This window comes from Dendropsophus ebraccatus, chromosome 6 (assembly GCF_027789765.1).
Source record: "Dendropsophus ebraccatus isolate aDenEbr1 chromosome 6, aDenEbr1.pat, whole genome shotgun sequence".
NCBI classification, from domain to species: Eukaryota; Metazoa; Chordata; class Amphibia; order Anura; family Hylidae; genus Dendropsophus; species Dendropsophus ebraccatus.
In genome coordinates, this window is record NC_091459.1 from 127,628,086 (window position 1) to 127,648,934 (window position 20,849).

Sequence of the window (20,849 nt, forward strand, 5' to 3'; positions counted from 1 at the left end):
GCGGATCTCATGCTGCTAATTCGCAGCGCAAACTGCTGCTGATCCGTGCCCTATACCCGCTATGGCAGACAAACTCGTAGCGGGATGTACAGCGGGGGGTAATGGGGCGGGCTGCAGACATGCGAGTTTGTCTGCCATAGAGGGTATAGGGCATGGATCAGCAGCGGATCACGCTGCGATTTCACAGCGTGAGATCCGCTGCAGATCCGTGAGGTGTGAAACTACCCTTAGGGTAGCTTCACACGTACCGTATTGCAGCTTATTTTCTGCTGCGGATCTGAGAGTTAACCCTATAGATACTGTGGTCAGCAAGACCGCAGCACCTATAGGACTCCTGACACTCTCCATTGTGTGAGCTGTCAGTGTTGTGCGGCTGTTACTCAATGAATAGCGGCCGCACAAAACTGACATCAGTTTTTCATGCGGCCGCTAAGGATCCTGGTCGGAGTGTATACTATATGTATATACTCCAGCTGGGATTCCCTCTGACTACAGTGCAACATAATTTTTCTATGAATCACAGCCATTGTTGCAAATCAAATCAACACAACAAAGTTGTGTTGTGTGAACTTAGCCTTAATGTGCTCAAGCATGGGGTAGCAAAAAAAAAAACAAAAAAAAACATATACTTACCTTCTTTGCTCTCCCACCGCCGCTGCTGTCACAGAAATTGGGATCGTATTTGGTACATGACATTGCCTACTCAGCCAATCATTGGCCACAGTATTGTCCCACCTCAGCTGCTGATTGGGCAATGTCTTGTGTCAACCCTGATGACAGAAGTGATTTGCCTGAGGACTTGGGCCCTGTAACAGCACTTCCGCTTCCTTGAGCGCATTTAAAAAGTCTATCCAACTAACCATGAATACGTTAAAGAGGATGTACCACCAGGTACATCCTCTTTAAGCTGAACCCACGAATCGAACGGCGCTTTTCGGACCGCGGCCCGGTTCCCGTGCAGGCCCGGTTCAGGCCCTGACCGATTAATAGCTTAAGAAGGGAGATGCCAGCTCAGCCATACAGTCCTGTCTCGGGCCTACGTCAGTTTGAGGAGACGGCTCCATAGACCTGCATTATGGGGCTGTCTCAACATATGGCACAGATCCAGGTGAGAGCGCTGAGCATGGACTTCTCCTGACTCGTTCTCCCGATTAGTCCCGGTCTGAACACTCAGACTCTGGCCGATCAAAACTTTTGACATATCTCTCTGAGATGTCAAAGATTCATTTTCATGACAATGCCTCTATAAATATTATTATTATTATTATTATTATTATTATTATTATTATTATGAAGCACCGTCGCACAATTCATATAGTAAGGGGTTAAGTACATAAGACAAATGCAAGTCCAGTAAATAGGAAAATAAAATGACAGACTGGTATAAAGGGAAAGAGAAACCTTCCCCGGAGGCCTTACAGTGTACAGGGAGAATGGGGGGGACCTGGTAGGTAAGAGCAGTAGTTGTTCATGACCGATCGCCAAACCATTAGTCGTCCATCAGTAAAATCTCCCAGCTTTGTCCTCCACATACACAGAAACTTTCGTCATGGCTGAATGATCCTATGTTTTCTATGGAAAGGAGAGGGTTGAGCCGCAACCAGAGAACTCTGGCAAGTGGCAGGTAAAGCTGACAAAAATATAAGGTGTATGGGGACCTTTACTTTAGGTTGTAGGCATATCTGAAGAGAAGGATTTATAAATTACTTTGGTGGCGGAGAGTCCGATTTGTTGAGGTAGCATGTCCCATATGGAGGAAACTTGGTAGAAGAGATCTTCTATCACTAAGATAGTTCAGCGAGGAGCAAACAAGACAAGAGCAAAGAAGGAGGTCTTCTGAGGATCAGAGATTGTGTACAAGGCTTTTTTGTTCTTCCTTAGGCAAGAAGAATTTAGGTAGAAGAGTAGATGCCCCGGGGAAGAACCTTGGGGGAACGTCAACAGTGAGGCAGCGAGGTGAGGAGGTGGTGGGTGAGCGGGAGACGTTGAATGTTAAGTTGTAAAATTTATCTACGGGATATAGCACAGATTTCAAAGGGTTTGGGGGAGTTTGTAGACCCCAGGGCAGGGGTGAGGTCCAGCTTAGCTCCAGGTACAGGCTTGAAAATGAAGTTCTGTAACAGTGTTGTAAAGAACAGGAACAGCTCCATTTTGGCCAAGGTTTCCCCAGCACAGCTTCGCTTACCTACAAGGAAAAACAAAAAATTAGCGGAATATGCCTGATCATTAGTGATGAGCGCATACTGTTCGATCGAATAGATATTCGATCGTATAGTAAGGTATTCGATCGTATCGAATATTATCGAATAGTTAGCCGAATATTCGATAAATATTCGATGAGCGTTCAAATCCCCCTTCTTCCCTGTTTTTTTCCCCAGTTTTTTTAGCCAATCAACATGCAGGGAGGCTGCCAAAGCCCCTTGGTGTACGTAGCATCGCGAGAAACGAGAATAACAATGATTAGATGGCATAGTCACATGACCCAATAACATATATATGTGTGTTCATCCAGTGCTACGTGCTGCTACGGCATACATAAATACAAAGGGTAGTGCAAGCACTCTGCTCACCAAGTGCTTTGTGCTGCTGATACGTGCTAGACTGCTAGATCTAAAAAAAAAAAAAAGAGTAGTACGTGTGTTCATCCAGTGCTACGTGCTGCTACGTCATACATACAGTAAATACACAGGGTGGTACAATCAGGCTGCTGTGCTACTATAAGGCACTCTGTTTACCAAGTGCTACCTGCTACATAATACAGCCGACCAGCTGCACCTATAAAATATTCATACACCCTTTAATAACCAGGTAATTCACCTGTATAACATCGACTTGTGACTTTATTACCGGCGATTTTGGGGTGTTAGATGCTTCCCCTGCTGTCCCAGTTGCATTCCAGTGGTGTTGGCATCATTTCCTGAGGTGTCATTGTGGACTTGGTGACCTCCAAGTGGTCGAATAGATGTTTTTCAATAAACGAATACTTGTTCCCATAGACTTTAATGGGATTGAATATTCGAATAAATAGTCGAATATTGGGGAGATATTTGAACGAATATCAAATATTCGAATATTTCACTATTCGCTTATCACTACTGAGTTATTGAAATAAGATTTTATAAATATGTGCTCATATAATTAAAGTGATGCCAGTATTCGGTGCCCATTCTTGTCCAAAACTATACACTCAACCCTAGACAGAAGTGGTCATTACCAACCTAGAAACCTATATTAGAAAACTTACTATTACAGTGTCTTCCATATAAAGCAGAGATGTATAGTAGCTAAGAGGGAAGCAGAAGTAGCAATTGCAGCTGGTCCCTGATACAAAGATACAAGTACTTGATACTTGGAGGCTCCTTGTACATCTTTTACACTGGGGTTTAGGAGGTTACACCTCTGGCATGTAGTGAGCCTTTCCTTTTTGAAAATCATAGATGGGTCATGTTTTACTTTAGTATTTTTCAATACATTAGATCTGAAGAAGTAAGGAAATAATAGAACATTATGGAGTCTAACTAAAGAATATAATGTGGTGATCTGAACATTCATGATGTGACCCATCAAAAAGCCATACTTTATAACTATTACCTATAGAGAACGGTATGAAGGCCTCATTCTTTTTGAAATTTCCTTTATCATCAAGAAAATGTTCTGGGTAAAACTCATTGGGTTTCTCAAAGTAAGTTTTCTCTCTGAGTATGGAGTGCAGGGATGAGAGAACGAAAGTGCCCTGGAGGGGGGGAAGAAGATATGATATATACTTTATAACTAGTAGAGTATACATAAAAGTACAGAAAATAAATTAGTATATAGGATCTGTCAGCTCTACTGTGTGGTGTAGTATAGAGGATGTGTCCTGTGTGGTGTAGTATAGAGGATGTGTCCTGTGTGGTGTAGTATAGAGGATGTGTCCTGTGTGGTGTAGTATAGAGGATGTGTCCTGTGTGGTGTAGTATAGAGGATGTGTCCTGTGTGGTGTAGTATAGAGGATGTGTCCTGTGTGGTGTAGTATAGAGGATGTGTCCTGTGTGGTGTGGTGTAGTATAGAGGATGTGTCCTGTGTGGTGTAGTATAGAGGATGTGTCCTGTGTGGTGTAGTATAGAGGATGTGTCCTGTGTGGTGTAGTATAGAGGAGGTGTCCTGTGTGGTGTAGTATAGAGGATGTGTCCTGTGTGGTGTAGTATAGAGGAGGTGTCCTGTGTGGTTTAGTATAGAGGATGTGTCCTGTGTGGTGTAGTATAGAGGATGTGTCCTGTGTGGTGTAGTATAGAGGATGTGTCCTGTGTGGTGTAGTATAGAGGATGTGTCCTGTGTGGTGTAGTATAGAGGATGTGTCCTGTGTGGTGTAGTGTAGAGGATGTGTCCTGTGTGGTGTAGTATAGAGGATGTGTCCTGTGTGGTGTAGTATATAGAGGATGTGTCCTGTGTGGTGTAGTATATAGAGGATGTGTCCTGGGTGGTGTAGTATATAGAGGATGTGTCCTGTGTGGTGTAGTATATAGAGGATGTGTCCTGGGTGGTGTAGTATATAGAGGATGTGTCCTGTGTGGTGTAGTATAGAGGGGGTGTCCTGTGTGGTGTAGTATAGAGAATGTATCATGTGTGGTGTAGTATAGAGGATGTGTCCTGTGTGGTGTAGTACAGAGGATGTGTCCTGTGTGGTGTAGTATAGAGGATGTGTCCTGTGTGGTGTAGTATAGAGGATGTGTCCTGTGTGGTGTAGTATATAGAGGATGTGTCCTGGGTGGTGTAGTATATAGATGATGTGTCCTGGGTGGTGTAGTATATAGAGGATGTGTCCTGGGTGGTGTAGTATATAGAGGATGTGTCCTGTGTGGTGTAGTATAGAGGATGTGTCCTGTGTGGTGTAGTATATAGAGGATGTGTCCTGGGTGGTGTAGTATATAGAGGATGTGTCCTGGGTGGTGTAGTATATAGAGGATGTGTCCTGGGTGGTGTAGTATATAGAGGAGGTGTCCTGTGTGGTGTAGTATAGAGGATGTGTCCTCTGTGGTGTAGTATAGAGGATGTGTACTGTGTGGTGTAGTATAGAGGATGTGTCCTGTGTGGTGTAGTATAGAGGATGTGTCCTGTGTGGTGTAGTATAGAGGATGTGTCCTGTGTGGTGTAGTATATAGAGGATGTGTCCTGTGTGGTGTAGTTTAGAGGAAGTATGTGAATAGCGTATTATTCAATCAAATAGCTATTTGGTTGAATACTATTCACTCATCACTAGTAAATATATACAATCCACATAAAATAACAATTCTAAAACATCTTTTCTGTAGTTACAGATAAAATATAGTTTGTTGTCCTTACTCTGCATTGGATGCTATAAGTAAGGGGCTTATTGATGCCTGTACTGACACTCGGGGTACATGACCCGCAACCCCTTCCCTTAGCTATAGCCAATCTCATATCCAGTATTCAGCTGAACATTGTATCTTACCTTTGGAATAAAATATCCTCGGAACGTGACATCTTCTGACGCGGCGTGGGGTATACTAGTAGGTACAATATCCCCAAAGCGTTGAATTTCATGTATGACGGCGTCTGTATACGGCATCTGTTTCCGGTGCTCCATCTGAGGTTGGGCCGATCCGATCACTCTTTCAATTTCATTGTGCACTTTTTCTGCCAAGGGACGGATAAGATGTCTCTTATTATTCAGATGTACACAGATAATGCTGCCAAACAAATCTTAACACCAGGCCTAACAAAGGTTCCAGAACAGAACAATAAGCCCCCGATACAGTCACTTTGGGTAGTTTTTACATAAACTTTTCCTGTTTTGTGGCCCAATTTGTGGGATTCTCTTGAACAGTAGAATCTATGGGGTATCTACAAGAAAAAATTGTAACCTGCTGTTCAGTCAAGGAGACACATGGTACCTTCATATATCTGTCTGTTTCCTGAATATAGAAAAATGCTACTATTTTCCAGAGCTAATGAATTGCTGTAATCTACCCCTGTCCAAACCTCCTTTAAAGGGGTACTCCGGCGGGGGGGGGGGGCTATTTTTTCCTGGGACCGGGGAAGAGGTGGCTGAGGGAAACGACGTCCACTCGTCTTCCCAGTTCCAGCGGCGGGTCCCGCATTGCGGCGCTCCGGTCCCCAGTTCCCGGCCTCTTCCTGGTGTCTGACGTGGGCCCGAGACGATACGTCTCACGTCCGCTAAGTCAGTCAGTGACAGAGGCGGGATCTGAGCAGACTTGAAACGGATCCCTCCTCCATCACTGACTGGCTGAGCGGACCTGAGACGTCACGTCTCGGGCCCGCGTCTGACACCAGGAAGTGGCCGGGCACCAGGGACAGGAGCACCGCGATGCCGGACCCGCCGCTGGAACCGGGGAGGTGAGTGGACGTCGTTTCCCTCAGCCACCTCATCCCCGGTCCCAGGAAAAAAAAGTAGTCCGTTAACGCTAGATGTGAACCCAGCCTTACTATATAGCTATTTATGCACTAGTATACCTTATATTTTTTGCCCATTTTATTCTTACGTTGAATCTCTGGATATTTCATCATGAGCAGAAGTCCCCATCTCAGTGTGGTTGATGTGGTCTCCATCCCGGCAGCAAACAGATCTCCAACCAGTACAATTAAATTGTCATTGTGGTAAAACTCGGTGGAGTCTGACTTTCCCTAAAAAACAAAAATAATAAAATAATCAACCTCTCAGTGTCTTAAGTGAATTTTCATTTTCTCACTCCCCTCCCCCTCCCCCAGTGTTTAACTCCTTCATGATAGAGGTCATGGATACACGGATGTCAGGGTTAAATTAATGCAATGTTCCTCCTTCTAAGAGCCATAGCGCTTTTATTGTTCCACCTACTTGGCTGGTTGGGTGATCTCTAGTTTTTATTAGCATCTAGTGATGAGCAAATACTGTTTGTTCGAATAGATATTAGATCGAATAGTAAAGTATTCGATCTATCGAATATTATTGAATAGTTCGCTGAATACTCGATAAATATTCGATAAGCGTTCTAATCCCCCAGCTTCCGGTTGATACCTCCTAGCGGTCGAATAGATGTTTTTCAATAATCGAATACTTGTTCCCATTGACTTTAATGGGGTTGAATATTCAATCGAATATTCGAATATTCAGGAGATATTTGTACGAATATCGAATATTTCACTATTCGCTCATCACTATTAGCATCATATTGGTGTAAAAGAAAAAAAAATATGCTCACTTTTTATAATTCTTTTTTTCTGATATACATTTAAAAAAAAGAAAAAAAAGAAAAAACAGCAATCCTGAACCCCCCCCCCATCCCCCGTTAACACCATTCACCATGCGGAAACAATAATGTTATATTTTAATAGATTGGACAATTCAGCACGCTACGATATGTAATGTTTACTTTATTTACATATTTTTATTTTTCTGTGACTCCTCCATTGGTCTCCTAAAATTTGACAAATCAAGAGCAGTGTTGGGGAGTGACGCATACTGTCCCCTTCTTCTCCTGGCTTTACCTAGAGATTGGTCTCAGAGACCCAAACAAAGCAAAACTTTTAACATTTCAAAAGTTTTCGTAAATTACAGTATTTCCTAAATACTTTCTGTATTGGGTGACAGGTGGCCCCTTAATAGGGGATCTATTATGATTCTTACTATTGACCCCCGCTATTTTATGTGAGCCAAAGATTATCAGATTATCTAGATCCCACCTCTTGTTGCTTGGTCAGGAAGGCGTCAATCAGGTTCCTCTGGTCATTTACATCCAGTTCTTCCTTCTGCTTAGCAAATGTCGCCCGTATGAATTGCTGAAACTCTCTGGCGTTCCCAAAAATAGTTTTGTGAGGTCCAGGAATACAGTCCATCAATGTCGGAAAACTATTATATAACTAAATACAGATATATAAGTAAAAGTAGGTGTTATTAAAGAGGTATTCCTTTTTTTTTCTTTTTTTTTTACATTTCTTCAACCTATTATTAACCTAATATGCCTTTTCCCATCAGTCACTAACAGGCCTTATTCTGATACATAGGCCTTTTAATGGCGGGACTGGAATAAGGTTCTGCTATGCTCCTGCCTACAGTAGTAGTGCACTGTGTTGTATGAGGATTCAAAAGATTATCAGTTAATATACACTAGTGTAAAAGTGAAAAAAAAGTGCAATAAAACTAAAAAATATATACATTTATGGTATTGCTGTATCTGTAAAACATGCTATATCATTATTTTTACCGCTCACTGAATAGCATAAGTTTAATATATATATATATATAAAAAAAAAAAATTATTAATAATAATAATAATAATAATAATAATAATAATAATATAATAACATTTTTCCATTATCCCTCCAAAAAATGTTAATAAAAGTAAGTAGGTTTCATGAATCTCAAAATAGTGGTAATAAATTGGTTATTATAGTTATTATAGTGGTTATTTATTTATTTGTTTCTGTGTTACAGCAAATTGTGAAATTTAGAGACAGACCAAAATTGGCCATAAAAATAAATAAATAAAAAGTGAGATGTCACACTATGTGGATGCCTAGTGCTTTCAGTTGTCACCTTAAAGTGAATCTAGCAACAGGTTAGGCAATCTAATTTTGGTTATAGATTGTAATAGGGCCTTTATTATGTTGGAGCGAATATGTAAATAAGGGTGTCGGGTGCACTGGGGGGGGGGGGGGGGGGTCCAATTTTTGCTGAATGGGCATTACCAGACATTTTTCTATAATTTTAAATCGGTTAGTATTTTGTGTTAATTAAATGTTACTGTCTTCATTATGTAAAATGAACGCATGCTGTATAAATGTCACTGGACTTTTGTATTGATGCTGTAATGGCTTTGTTTTCAAATCTTAAAAGCTCCATCTAGTGGATATTAGCATACACTGTAGTCTGCATGAAAACCCTGTCTGTAGCCTATGACCCTGATGACATCATCATCTTCAGCTATTAATCTCAGAACTAAATCCTTCTCCACCGAAGTCTTTGCCAATGCAGAACCGCTGATATGATACTTGGATAGAGGATTCCTCTTCCCCAAGTGCAATTTTTTTACATTGAAACATTGAACTGCACTTTCTGTTGTTTGGACCACTTATCTAGCAAAGATAAATCATTTTCCATAATACTGACACCTCCAGGAATATCAACCCTATTGCACACTGTGTCATCAGCAGACAAACCTTACCTACCAAACCTTCTTCTATATGACTATCCTTACCTACCAAACATTCTCCTATGTCACTATCCTTACCTACCAAACCTTCTCCTATATCACTATCATTACCTACCACACCTTCTACTATGTCACTATCCTTACCTACCAAATTTTCTCCTATGTCACTATCCTTTCCTACCAAACCTTCTCCTCTGTCACTATCCTTTCCTACCAAACCTTCTCCTATGTCGCTATCCTTACCTACCAAACCTTCTCCTATGTCACTATCCTTACCTACCAAACCTCCTCCTATGTCACTAACCTTACCTACCAAACCTTCTCCTATGTCACTATCCTTACCTACCAAACCTTCTCCTATGTCACTATCCTTACCTACCAAATCTTCTCCTATATGACTATCCTTACCTACCAAACCTTCTCCTATGTCACTAACCTTACCTACCAAACCTTTTCCTATATCACTATCCTTACCTACCAAATCTTCTCCTATATGACTATCCTTACCTACCAAACCTTCTCCTATATCACTATCCTTACCTACCAAACCTTCTCCTATGTCACTATCCTTACCTACCAAGCCTTCTGCTATATCACTAACCTTACCTACCAAATCTTCTCCTATATCACTATTCTTACCTACCAAATCTTCTCCTATATCACTATTCTTACCTACCAAACCTTCTCCTATGTTATTAACCTTACCTACCAAACCTTCTCCTATATCACTATTCTTCCCTACCAAATCTTCTTCTATGTCACTATCCTTACCTACCAAACCTTCCTCTATGTCACAATACTTACCTACCAAACCTTCTCCTATGTCACTATCCTTACCTACCAAACCTTCTCCTATATCACTAACCTTACCTACCAAACCTTCTCCTATGTCACTATCCTTACCTACCAAACCTTCTCCTATGTCACTATCCTTACCTACCAAGCCTTCTGCTATATCACTAACCTTACCTACCAAATCTTCTCCTATATCACTATTCTTACCTACCAAATCTTCTCCTATATCACTATTCTTACCTACCAAACCTTCTCCTATGTTATTAACCTTACCTACCAAACCTTCTCCTATATCACTATTCTTCCCTACCAAATCTTCTTCTATGTCACTATCCTTACCTACCAAACCTTCCTCTATGTCACAATACTTACCTACCAAACCTTCTCCTATGTCACTATCCTTACCTACCAAACCTTCTCCTATATCACTAACCTTACCTACCAAACCTTCTCCTATGTCACTATCCTTACCTACCAAACCTTCTCCTATGTCACTATCCTTACCTACCAAACCTTCTCCTATGTCACTATCCTTACCTACCAAACCTTCTCCTATGTCACTATCCTTACCTACCAAACCTTCTCCTATGTCACTATCCTTACCTACCAAACCTTCTCCTATTTCACTTATAAACAAATTAAAAAGAACAGGAGCTGGAACAGACCTAGAACCGTAATGGCACACCACTTGTAACCAGTCTCTACTGGGAATAATCGCTATTAACAACCCACTGATATCTATCCTTCAGCCAACCACAAATCCACTGAACAATCCAGAGATTAAGTCCAATTTTCTCTAACTTTTCTATCAGCTCTTTATGGGGAACTCCATGGAACCCTTCATCCAGCACTTTTTTGACATAAAGAAATCAATGAGATTAGTCTGACATGATCGGCAGTAAAGCCATGCTGGTTTTGAAGACACATTAAAAGAAAAAAAAATCATAACATTTAAATAAAAATAAATATATAAATAAAAATAAATAATTTAGAAATACAAATAAATAAAAACAAAAATAAAATTCTGACTTACTCTGACCCATGGGTTTGCAAAAAGTCGTACATTTTCATTAATTAAACCCATAAGCCTCTGTATGGTCGGGTCCTCATAGTCAAATCTACGACTGAGCAGTATGGCCACAATGATGTTGGCTACAGCTGCATTAATACTTGTCAAATTATCAAAAGACTTTTCTGAAAAAAATAGAAAAACATTTATATTTTGTTTTACTGTCTTCCAGTAAAGTAACCGATGCACCTCCTCCTTGTCTCCTCCTGCACCATCTAAGCTGCCGTACAATCCTACCTAATGATGATTGAGACCATTTGGGTGCCTCCTACCAAGGGAAAATATTCAGAAGGCCTCATGGCTGAGGCTATGTTCACACTATAATATAATATAATATAATATAATATGTTCTCTAATTTTAACCTTGTGTGTTTAAAATTAGAGAACATATTACCTGCCTGTCCAAGGGGGTGATTTATTGCATTATATGTCCTTGTCACAAAATGTACATTGGCAGAACCAAAAGAGGCTTATACATAAGAATAAATGAACATATTTATAATATCCAAAGAAAGTATGAAGGACACCCATTGTCAAATCATTATAAGGAAAAACATCAAGGAAAACTAGAGGGTTCAGAATTTTGTGCCATAGAAAAAGTGAAGAGTGACTGGAGAAAAGGAGATTACATCAAAAAAACGTCAAGAGCTGAAAGTAAACATATATTCAACTTCAATACAATCACACCAGCAGGCCTAAACTCGGAAATAGAACTTTTTGCATTTAAATAAGGACTTTGAAAATGAAGCCTTTCAGGATCCAGGTCACCTATAAAAAGCTGTATCAAGGGAAGGCCAGATCTTCTTGACAAAGAGGGGCGTATCCCTCGAAACATGTCGAAGGTTGTTTGACCATTCCAGGCTTCCTTAGGAGACGTGACGTCACATTGGAATCTGAAGGACTCAAAGTTCTGCAGTGGGAGAGAGGAGCGTAACCGGCCGGAACGCGACCCCCCCCCCCATATTATATTTTCGAGGACTCAGACAGCCAATTACTACTCGGATATCCGGGAACTGATTTCACCCAATGTGGAGAACATTAAGGCAATCCACACTTTTGGGTGAGTGACACCTATATCGTATTATTTTTAAACACTGACCATCACTGCGTGGATACAAACAGGGCAGAGGAACGTTTTTGGACTGCTTGACAGTCCACTTGTATATATACCATCACATAACATAGGAAGAGGGCCAGCAAACACACATTAGTGTATACTAATACAACTGTTTGTTTCATCCGGCTAGACAGGGTATCCATCTAGCAGAGTCATCTATTCCTCTAGTTGCTGCACTCACACAGGAGCCCGATCAGCCACATTTTTACACAGATTATCTCCAATTTACTGATTACAGGTAACAGTAATCTGACACGCAGCTCCAACAACCTACATTAACATCTATATTGGGTTGTGCAAACAATATAATATAGGCAGCGCTTTTTAAGTACAAAAAAAACCCCATGTTCACACTACGTAAGTCTCCGGACGTAGCGTGTTCCGTGAATAAGCGGCCGGAGACTTACGTAGTTTGCGTACAATGGAAAGTATACGATCTACAGCTGCACAGTTCACACTGTGATGAGCCAGACCATTGTTTGAGGACGAAAATGCTGTAACTTACGCCCGTAGCGTTACATGCGGTCCCGTACGTAGTGGTGATTTCTTCATTTTTCCAGCTTTTTGTGCTGATCCAAAAGGTTCTCTGGGGTGTCCGGGGCTAGGCGAAGATTTCCAAGTAAAAGACCGCTGTCAGATCGCTACGTAGGGCGCTCGCGAAGCGTAAGTAGACTGCGGGCGTAAGTTCGCGCTCTGTACGCGCTCACTTCCACTGGCTGCTGCGAGTCCTCTTCTCTGACCAGTGATTATACGCCGGAAGTCACTCGCTTCCATGCATTCTCTATGGAAGCGCGTGACTTCCGGCGTTCAAATTACAAGGGAGAGAAGAGGAATCACAGCGCTGGCGGAAGTGAGCACGCGCCCGATGTGAACGGCACCACAGGACGGAACTGACCGACGGGAACGGGACACCGATCATCTTCTTTAAGTATACTTGACAGCGGCTACCCGGGGGCCGAAAAAAAAAAACGTGAACTGCTTCTTTAAGGAGCAAATTTCGGCAGAGAAATGCTTTGACACCGCAGAAACATTGACCGCATTCACTTTGATGCTGCACATGTTGTGCTGTATATGACAGGCGTACGTTTTCAAAACAATGGTGTCAGAAAGTTATACAGATTTGTAAATTACTGCTATCTGTGAAAAAAAAACAACTCAAGGTTTCCAGTACTTATCAGCTGCTTTATCTACCCTTGATAGAACAATGCAGACTTGAACATATTGTGCAGCTTGGACATTGGACATTGATTTCAGTTAGGCCTTATGCACACGTTCCGTAATTTACGGATCCGTATTTCCGTATCCCAGTTAGTGCACATTGAAGTCTATTGGGCTATTCACACGATCAGTAGCAGAAATGGATGAAAATCAATCCGTAAAAAAAAAAATGACATGTCCTAGTGCGGACCCAGATTTTTTCACGGATGCTCTCATTGACATCAATTGTCTACGGATTGTTTGCGGATTGCAACATGTTTGGCATCCGTATTTCCATAGAAAAAATATGGATAACTCATGCTCCTATTTGCACAGCAGTATATAGAAGTGCTGGGATCTATAGTTCTCCGGATCTCTGTTGCTGCACACCGTATGCCGATTGTAGCAGAATCCTATCGTGTGCCGATTGTAGCAGAATCAGTAGACGAATGTATTGAGGCAGTGTTGGTGATGGTATATCAGAGAGCTGGGATCTGTAGTACTCCACAAGGTGAAGACCATACAGAAGGGTGCCTGCTCGGAACATTGCATACTTTATATTGTGCCGAATTAAGCTGACAGGCTAACACTGCTCACAGTCTCTTAATTGATTAATTGATACTTTCCTAACCACATAGTAAACACCAATTTATTGTGCTAATTGGTAATGATGATTGGCAGCTGGGGTACAAGTACCAATTACCTCAATAAATTGGGGTGTTTACAATGTTGTTAGGAAAAGTATCAATTAATCAATTAAGAGCACTAAAGGCAGAACGACACAGGAGGATCGCATAGGAGATCGCATCAGTACCGCAGGAGGGGTCTGATGATGCCGCAGGAGGGGGTCTGATGCCACAGAGGGGGTCTGATGCCGCCGCAGGAGGGGGTCTGATGCCGCCGCAGGAGGGGGTCTGATGCCGCAGAGGGGGTCTGATTATGCCAATCCCTGCCGAGCACGGAAGCGTCCCCGGTTGCCATGGTGATCGCAGGAGGGGTCTGATGATGCCTGTAAAGACCGAGCACAGAAGTGTCCTCCTGCAATCACCATGGCAACTGGGGATGCTTCCGTGCTCGGTGGTGATTGCAGGCATTATCAGACTTCCGTGCTTCCGGATGCAATACGTCCAACCCGTAATTTTTAGCGGGTGGTTTCCGGACCTGAAAAAATTACGGAACGTGTGCATAAGGCCTTATGGTTTTGCTATCTCGAGATGATTGAGACATACACCCACCCTCTCCACATCTTAGAAAAAGTATTACTTCCGAGATGTAAAATGCAGAAGGCTTCTGTTCCCTAGACAACCCCTTTAAAGTGAATATACCAGTGAATGCCCCCAGTGTGACGTTGTGCCCTCCCACCAATGACGCGGCTCCATTGATTCTAATGGAGCCCTGTCACAGAGGGGAAGGCAGAACGTCACGCGTGCTCGCCTCCAGTGCTTAAGGCCGGGATGGTGCCCGGGAATAGTCCGGTCTATTCCCGGGTACCAGCCCGGCCTGAAGCACTGGAGGTGGCCTATTGATGTAAAAATCTTAAAGTGATGTACCTGTTGGTACATTCGCTTTAAGTTTATTAAACCACAATAATCTTTAAAAAGTTACAATAAATTAAGACATTTCAGCCAGAATTTGCAGGAGTCCCAGTAAAACTTATTACTATTATTAGAAGTAAAGGCCCTCACCTTCATAGGATCTGAACTTCTGCACCAGACACTCGGCCTCCTCGGTGATCTTCTCTTCTATGGTTCTCTTCCCCATCCCATAGTCTCGTAGTGTGGAGAGGGTAAATCGTCTCATCACTTTCCAGTTCTCTCCATTAGAAAAGACAACACCTGAATAAAATAAATACATTTTATACCATCCATACCACATGGGACTTCATGAGTTCCAGTATGAACAAGCCCATGCCAAAGAACAGGTTAGTTATAAGGGAATAAATTTATTTAACCCCAAAAGCAAATTCAACCCGAAATTCCCCAAATCTTCAGTTTTACAAAGGCAAAACTTGCGGATTTCATTCAGTAATTGAAGTGGAAGCCACTATTGCTTTACATTGAGAGCATTTGTAGACACACAACTTTGGCCTTGAACTTGCGTCAAGCTTTCCTGTAATTTATTGTCCCAAAAATACCTTTAAGGGTGTTATCCAGTGCTACAAAAACATGGCCACTTTCTTTTAGAGACAACACGACCCTTATCTCCAGTTCAGGTCCAGTTTGCAATTAAGCTTCATTCACTTCAATGGAACCGAGCAGGAAAACCCCGCCCAAGCTGGAGACAAGAGTGGAGCTGTCTCTGCAAGAAAGTGGCCATGTTTTTGTAGCGCTGGATAACCCCTTTAACTCATTTTGATGGGGAAGAGAAGCCCCATCTCCCTTGAGTAAATACAGAAGCAAGACTCATATTCGGCCACCTCTCCACTCACTCTCTGTAGGTCTTATGAATATAGCGGAACATAGCTGAAACGAGATGATCTCTGGTAAGCTGTTATCATTGGGGGAAGCTGCCAGAGTCTTTAATAGACTGGCCATATTGCAAAAAGCCCTATGAGGGGCCTTACACTTTATATAATAGGGGGGTCCCTCACACCTCCATTACATTCAGAAATAGTACCACAACAGGGTTCTTTTGGTTGAGGAGTCAAAACACTATTAACATTTCGGGAGAACCCCTTAAATGTGCACTTATTGGGATTTCCAAAGGTCCAAAGGTTACTCCAAGAGATATTCTAATGCAGATCCGAAAATCCATCCTATACCAGGGCCATAGGCACTCTTTGTGTAGCCATATAGTTAGTATGTATGGCACCATGAAGGTAATCCCTTCTAGAGGCAAAAAATATCATATAAAAAAAAATATAATTAAATTAAAGGAATGCTTACCATTGTTCTTTGAAAATTTCTCAACCACTGGTGCATGGGGTCTGTCAGAGAAGGAATCAGCATGGTTGATGAACGCGTCCTTAACCGCTTCGTATCCGCATAGGACAACAATTTTTGTCATCCCTAGGTGGACAGTGAAGATTGGACCATATGTCTTGGCAAGCTGTAAACACAAGAGATGGCATGGTTAGAGATGAGGGAACCTTGAGTGGGTTCATAAATATTAAGGTGGCACTCGGCAGTGACGTTACCCCGGCCACTAAGGGAGCTGGTAGTTCGGTGCACCAAAGGCTATGGCACTACCCCAATGCACCACACTAACTAAATTACATGAAAAAAATGGAGGATTGCAGAAAAGTGAATGTAAGAAAATTACCTTCTTCCATACTGTCCCTGGCAGCAGGTTAGATTCTTCCATCCTGCTGTTATTTTTCCTTTAAAGGACAATCTAGGCAAAACTTTTACCATGGTATGTCTAGTCAAGACCCTGAGTCCTTGCACACTCAGTAAAACATGTTCATTCTTTGAGTGTAGAGGAGAAACCTGTTGCTAAGGGGTGCCTCCTGGTGAGGAGATCACCAAAGCACCCTGACATTTAGTTCCACTCAGTTGCAAGTATTGGGACACAAATAGGGAAATACCGGGGTGGCCCCTTTTACGCCAAAGTCTAACTCAGTATTGTGACATGACAAGGGTAACACCAAAGCCAGGCATCCATCCACAGACAGCTGTTTCAGGGTATTTGCCCCTCATCAGTGTGGAGCAGGATTCTGGCTAACAGGGACAATGAATCGTAGACCAGCAAAACACAATTATCACTGAGCTCAGGGAGATCAGCAAAAAAATTCTTTGGAGTCTCCATTGATACATTGGCCTCTAAAAAATGTTAATATGCAAAAAAAGAGGTCCATGAAGCCTCAGTCATGTGTCTCAACAAACGGGAATAGCCAAATATCCCTCCTGGGAATTAAACCTGTTGTTAAGGAGTGGCTTCTAGAGAGGAGGGAAAAAACATGAGTGCTCTATACCCCTATGCTTCACTGTACTATTACAGAATTTGTGTCCTACCTACCTCCATGAATGTTTCATGAGGCTTTGATAAATCAACAGTTAGAATATTTCCAATGATCGGTAAAGGTCTCGGTCCCGGTGGGAGGTTTTTGTGTTTTCCTTGTTGCTGATTCATAAGAGCTTTGGCCAAAAACAAGATGACAATGATGGACAGGAGAACTGTGAGCAGGTCCATGGTTAATTCCTGTAGAAAAGGAAGATAGGACAGGAATGATTCTCATGTACAAATATATAGGAGACTTTTTGTGTTTTAGAGACCTGCAAAAAAAACCCAGAATGGATTATTTTATTTCCTGGATTTAACATTTTATATTTTTCCATAACTCTTAATTTTCCATCCTCGGCGTCATGTAGGGGCTTGCTTTTTTCCAGGACCAAATTTACTTTAGAACAACACCCTTCTTTTCACCGTAAGTTATACTGAAAATAAATAAATAAAATGATGGTCGTAGTAGTATAAGCAGTAGGTGGCTAGGCCTCTCTCTCCTGTGTGTAGCTCTGAGCTCTGGAATGAGTGAGAGTATAGTGCTGTACCTATTCACAGCTCTACCCATGGGCCCAAAATGCTGTTAAGACGGCCCTGCTTGTTCTCCTCTTTCTGTAGCAGTTTTCCTCAGCTGTTCCTCTGACAGCTTCTCTACTTGTTCTTTGTTTGCTTGTCGCTTCAACAGTTAAAGGGGTTATCCAGCGCTACAAAAACATGGCCACTTTTCCCCCCTCTCTTGTTTCTGGATTGGATGGGGTTTCAAACTCAGTTCCGTTGAAGTAAATGGAGTTTAATTGCAAACCGCACCTGAACTGGAGACAAGAGAGGGGCAAAAGTGGCCATGTTTTTGTAGCGCTGGATAACTCCTTTAATTAACTTGTCTCAGCTAATCCATATCTCAGCAGGCCTAATTTAAAGCATGTTAGCATACTCCATGCATTTTCTAGTAAGTTCTAAAAAAAAGCTGGAACTTCTACACTACCTAAAGCAGTACCCACTAAAGACTATAGGTGTCACTGTTGCCCAACAGTTAAGTGTAGTGTGTGTGAGGCAATGTAACCCATTATTTGCCTGACAGTAACATTGGAACAGAGAATACATACTGTAGCATACTTAAATAAGAACATGTTACTTTACAAAACATAAAAAAAAAAAAAAACACATAGTGAACAGGTGGCATCCTAGGCCCAGCCGCAGGAATTGCGCTCTGGTTTACTACATCAGTGTTATCTAGGAAGGCACCGGTGCCCACCCTGCACCACCTGCTTTTGCTATGACTACATTGTAAAAACAAAGAATTGCACAGAATAGAGAGTGCCACTCCTTCTAATGACAAGGTTGTTACATGGACTTTGCTATGTGAGTTGAGCATAGGATTATTTATTTATCTTACACTATCGTGATGTTCTGCCATAGGACACTTTTATGTTTTATTTTGCTATATGTTTTGGCTGCTGTGTCTTTCTTCAACCATCATAATACACCTCAGCTGCTGCAGAACATCATAATACACACCTCAGCTGCTGAAGAACCTCATAATACACACCTCAGCTGCTGAAGAACCTCATAATACACACCTTAGCTGCTGCAGACCCTCATACTACACTTCAGCTGCTGCAGACCCTGATACTACACCTCAGCTGCTGCAGAACTGGATACTGTAAATGTTATGGAAAAAAATATAAATAATAATACAGGAGCAGGATAAGTAAAGTAGATAAAAGGCTATTTCCTTGAATTCCAATAATACAGCAGCTTGGACTACTCATGTAGAAAGCACTAACTTCCCTGTAGACCCCTTGTAGCTCCTCACAGAACCTTATAAGTCTAAGACTCCTACAGTCATTGTAAGGCATACTATGTAAATCATGACAGTAGGAAGCATGTAGCATAGTGGTAGTGTCACCTATGCAGATACACATATATACTATGGAGTTCAGGACTTTGTTTCTTACCTTGAGCAATGCAAAGAGTTCAGAAGATACAGCAGCGGAGTCTCTGATCTTCGTCCATCTATGGGGGAATCTTCACTTCTTATAGAATCAATAAATCAGATGACTGCAGCCTAAGTTACTACATGACCTGCTCCTCCCCACCATACAGTCTCCAGGAAGAGGAAACATACAACCTCAGCCTTCTGTTATGTAGAGATTAACTCTTTATGGCCTCAGCACAGTGGCCTGTACTTGCTTTGCTGCATTCCGGCAGCTACAGCTTTTTTTATTCGTAAAGGGATGGCACCAAAGTCGCTCTTAAAGGAGAACTCCGGGCAAAATCTATTTTTTATTATGTTATTACATAAGCAAAGTTAAACAACTTCCTAATGTACACTATTTATGGGAAATTCACATATAGTTCTATATAGTACATCAGACACATCAGACAGGCTTCAATTTCTCTAAAAAAAAGTGACGTCTCGTCCCGTCTGTATGTACCTGAAGGGTCCAGCAAGGGGTGCGGTATATGTAGAAGTATATAAGTAGAAGTCTAGGCAGAAGTATATGTAGTACAATCATCTCTGTCCCCAGCCCCCTCCCATGCAGCGGGTGAACTCTTTATTTACCATCTATCCCTGTCCCATCTGCCTTCCTCCCTGTGCAGGCGGCGCGCACCTCCGCCAGTGGCATAGACACCATTTTATGGCCGGGCCGATTCCGCCATCCGCCGAAAGAATTGACAGAGATGGCAGAGAGGCGCGCCACCATGAACGGTACAAGCAACGGTATCCGCCTGAACTTCTCCGCGTGGATTACGTAGAGTAAACATACCCTCACATTGTAAAAACCTCTATAGTATCTTACCTTGAGTTGGCAAAAACATGTAGTTATTAAAGAAGAGGGAGCTCAAACAGCTCTATTAAGCATCACATGCAACCACCAGCCTCTTTCCTTTATTTTTAGTTTGTAGGATTTTTATTCCGATTGGAGCTCCAAAAGGGTTAAACACAGGGGCACAACTAGGATTCATGGGACCCCAGGAATCTTAGTGTCTGGGAAGGACTGTCACCAGCCCACCCTATCATCCCACGGGTTGGGGGGGGAGGGGCTGCTGCCGCTGTGATTGTTGTCCCAAGATGCTCTTAGATGCTGCTGGGAGGCAGCTAGTACCATGGAGGCAGGCCATGTTATACCAGGGGGGCCCAGCCCGCATGAGCCCCATAGCAGCTGCGTGGTCTGCCTCCATGGAAGCATTCCTTTATATTTCCCACTCCTTTTTATTCCACACCTGGCTTTGGCACAGAAAAGGCAGTGGCAGTTTTCCAAAAAGCTGCCGTGTGTGAAACCAGCCTCAGGTTGGTCATTTATAGGGTTTATTACCTAAAATATATATTTTTTAAATTACAAGATGAAGATATTTGACATGATTTCACAGTTCACATATTTTATGTTAAATTTCTGATGGCTACCGCTGCAAGGAACCAATATAGGCTTCTTCTTTCTCATTTTCCATCAGCAGATTAATTTTCAGGGTTTATGTATCAAAACCTGATTTACTGCAGATTTAAGCTATGTTCACACAACATATTTTTTACGACAAGAACGGCCGTTGTTTGCCATTAAAACAACGGCTGTTCTTCTC

The 20,849-nt window shown here is 42.1% G+C and overlaps 1 protein-coding gene across 3 annotated transcripts; it reads right to left on the reverse strand.

The window, feature by feature from the left end:
• Positions 1–1,642: 1,642 nt before the first annotated feature.
• On the reverse strand, positions 1,643–19,420 carry LOC138796036 (cytochrome P450 2K1-like). Of its 3 annotated transcripts, none has more exons than XM_069975918.1 (11): positions 19,226–19,420; positions 17,286–17,468; positions 16,214–16,376; positions 15,014–15,163; positions 10,979–11,139; positions 7,682–7,858; positions 6,505–6,646; positions 5,454–5,638; positions 3,592–3,733; positions 2,571–2,610; positions 2,097–2,185 (listed from the first exon to the last, which is right to left on the reverse strand). In XM_069975918.1, exons 2-10 carry the CDS (start codon positions 17,457–17,459, stop codon positions 2,597–2,599), a joined length of 1,308 nt encoding a protein of 435 aa, XP_069832019.1. In that variant the 5' UTR covers positions 17,460–17,468; positions 19,226–19,420; the 3' UTR covers positions 2,097–2,185; positions 2,571–2,596. The 3 variants fall into 3 exon arrangements, 2 of the variants coding, with proteins under 2 accessions (XP_069832018.1, XP_069832019.1); XR_011363702.1 differs by lacking the exon at positions 2,571–2,610 and adding an exon at positions 3,245–3,478 and having other exon boundaries at positions 2,100–2,185; XM_069975917.1 differs by lacking the exon at positions 2,571–2,610 and having other exon boundaries at positions 1,643–2,185; positions 19,226–19,419.
• Between the last annotated feature and the right edge of the window lie 1,429 nt (positions 19,421–20,849).

Coding starts and splice junctions, on each gene's coding strand:
- LOC138796036 (XM_069975917.1), bottom strand. CDS start 17,459: ATGGACCTGCTCACAGTTCTCCTGTCCATCATTGTCATCTTGTTTTTG. Junction 15,164..16,213: donor GAAATTTTCAAAGAACAATG/GTAAGCATTCCT, acceptor TATTTTATTCAG/GTGTTGTCTTTTCTAATGGA. Junction 11,140..15,013: donor GAAGTTCAGATCCTATGAAG/GTGAGGGCCTTT, acceptor TATTTTTTTCAG/AAAAGTCTTTTGATAATTTG.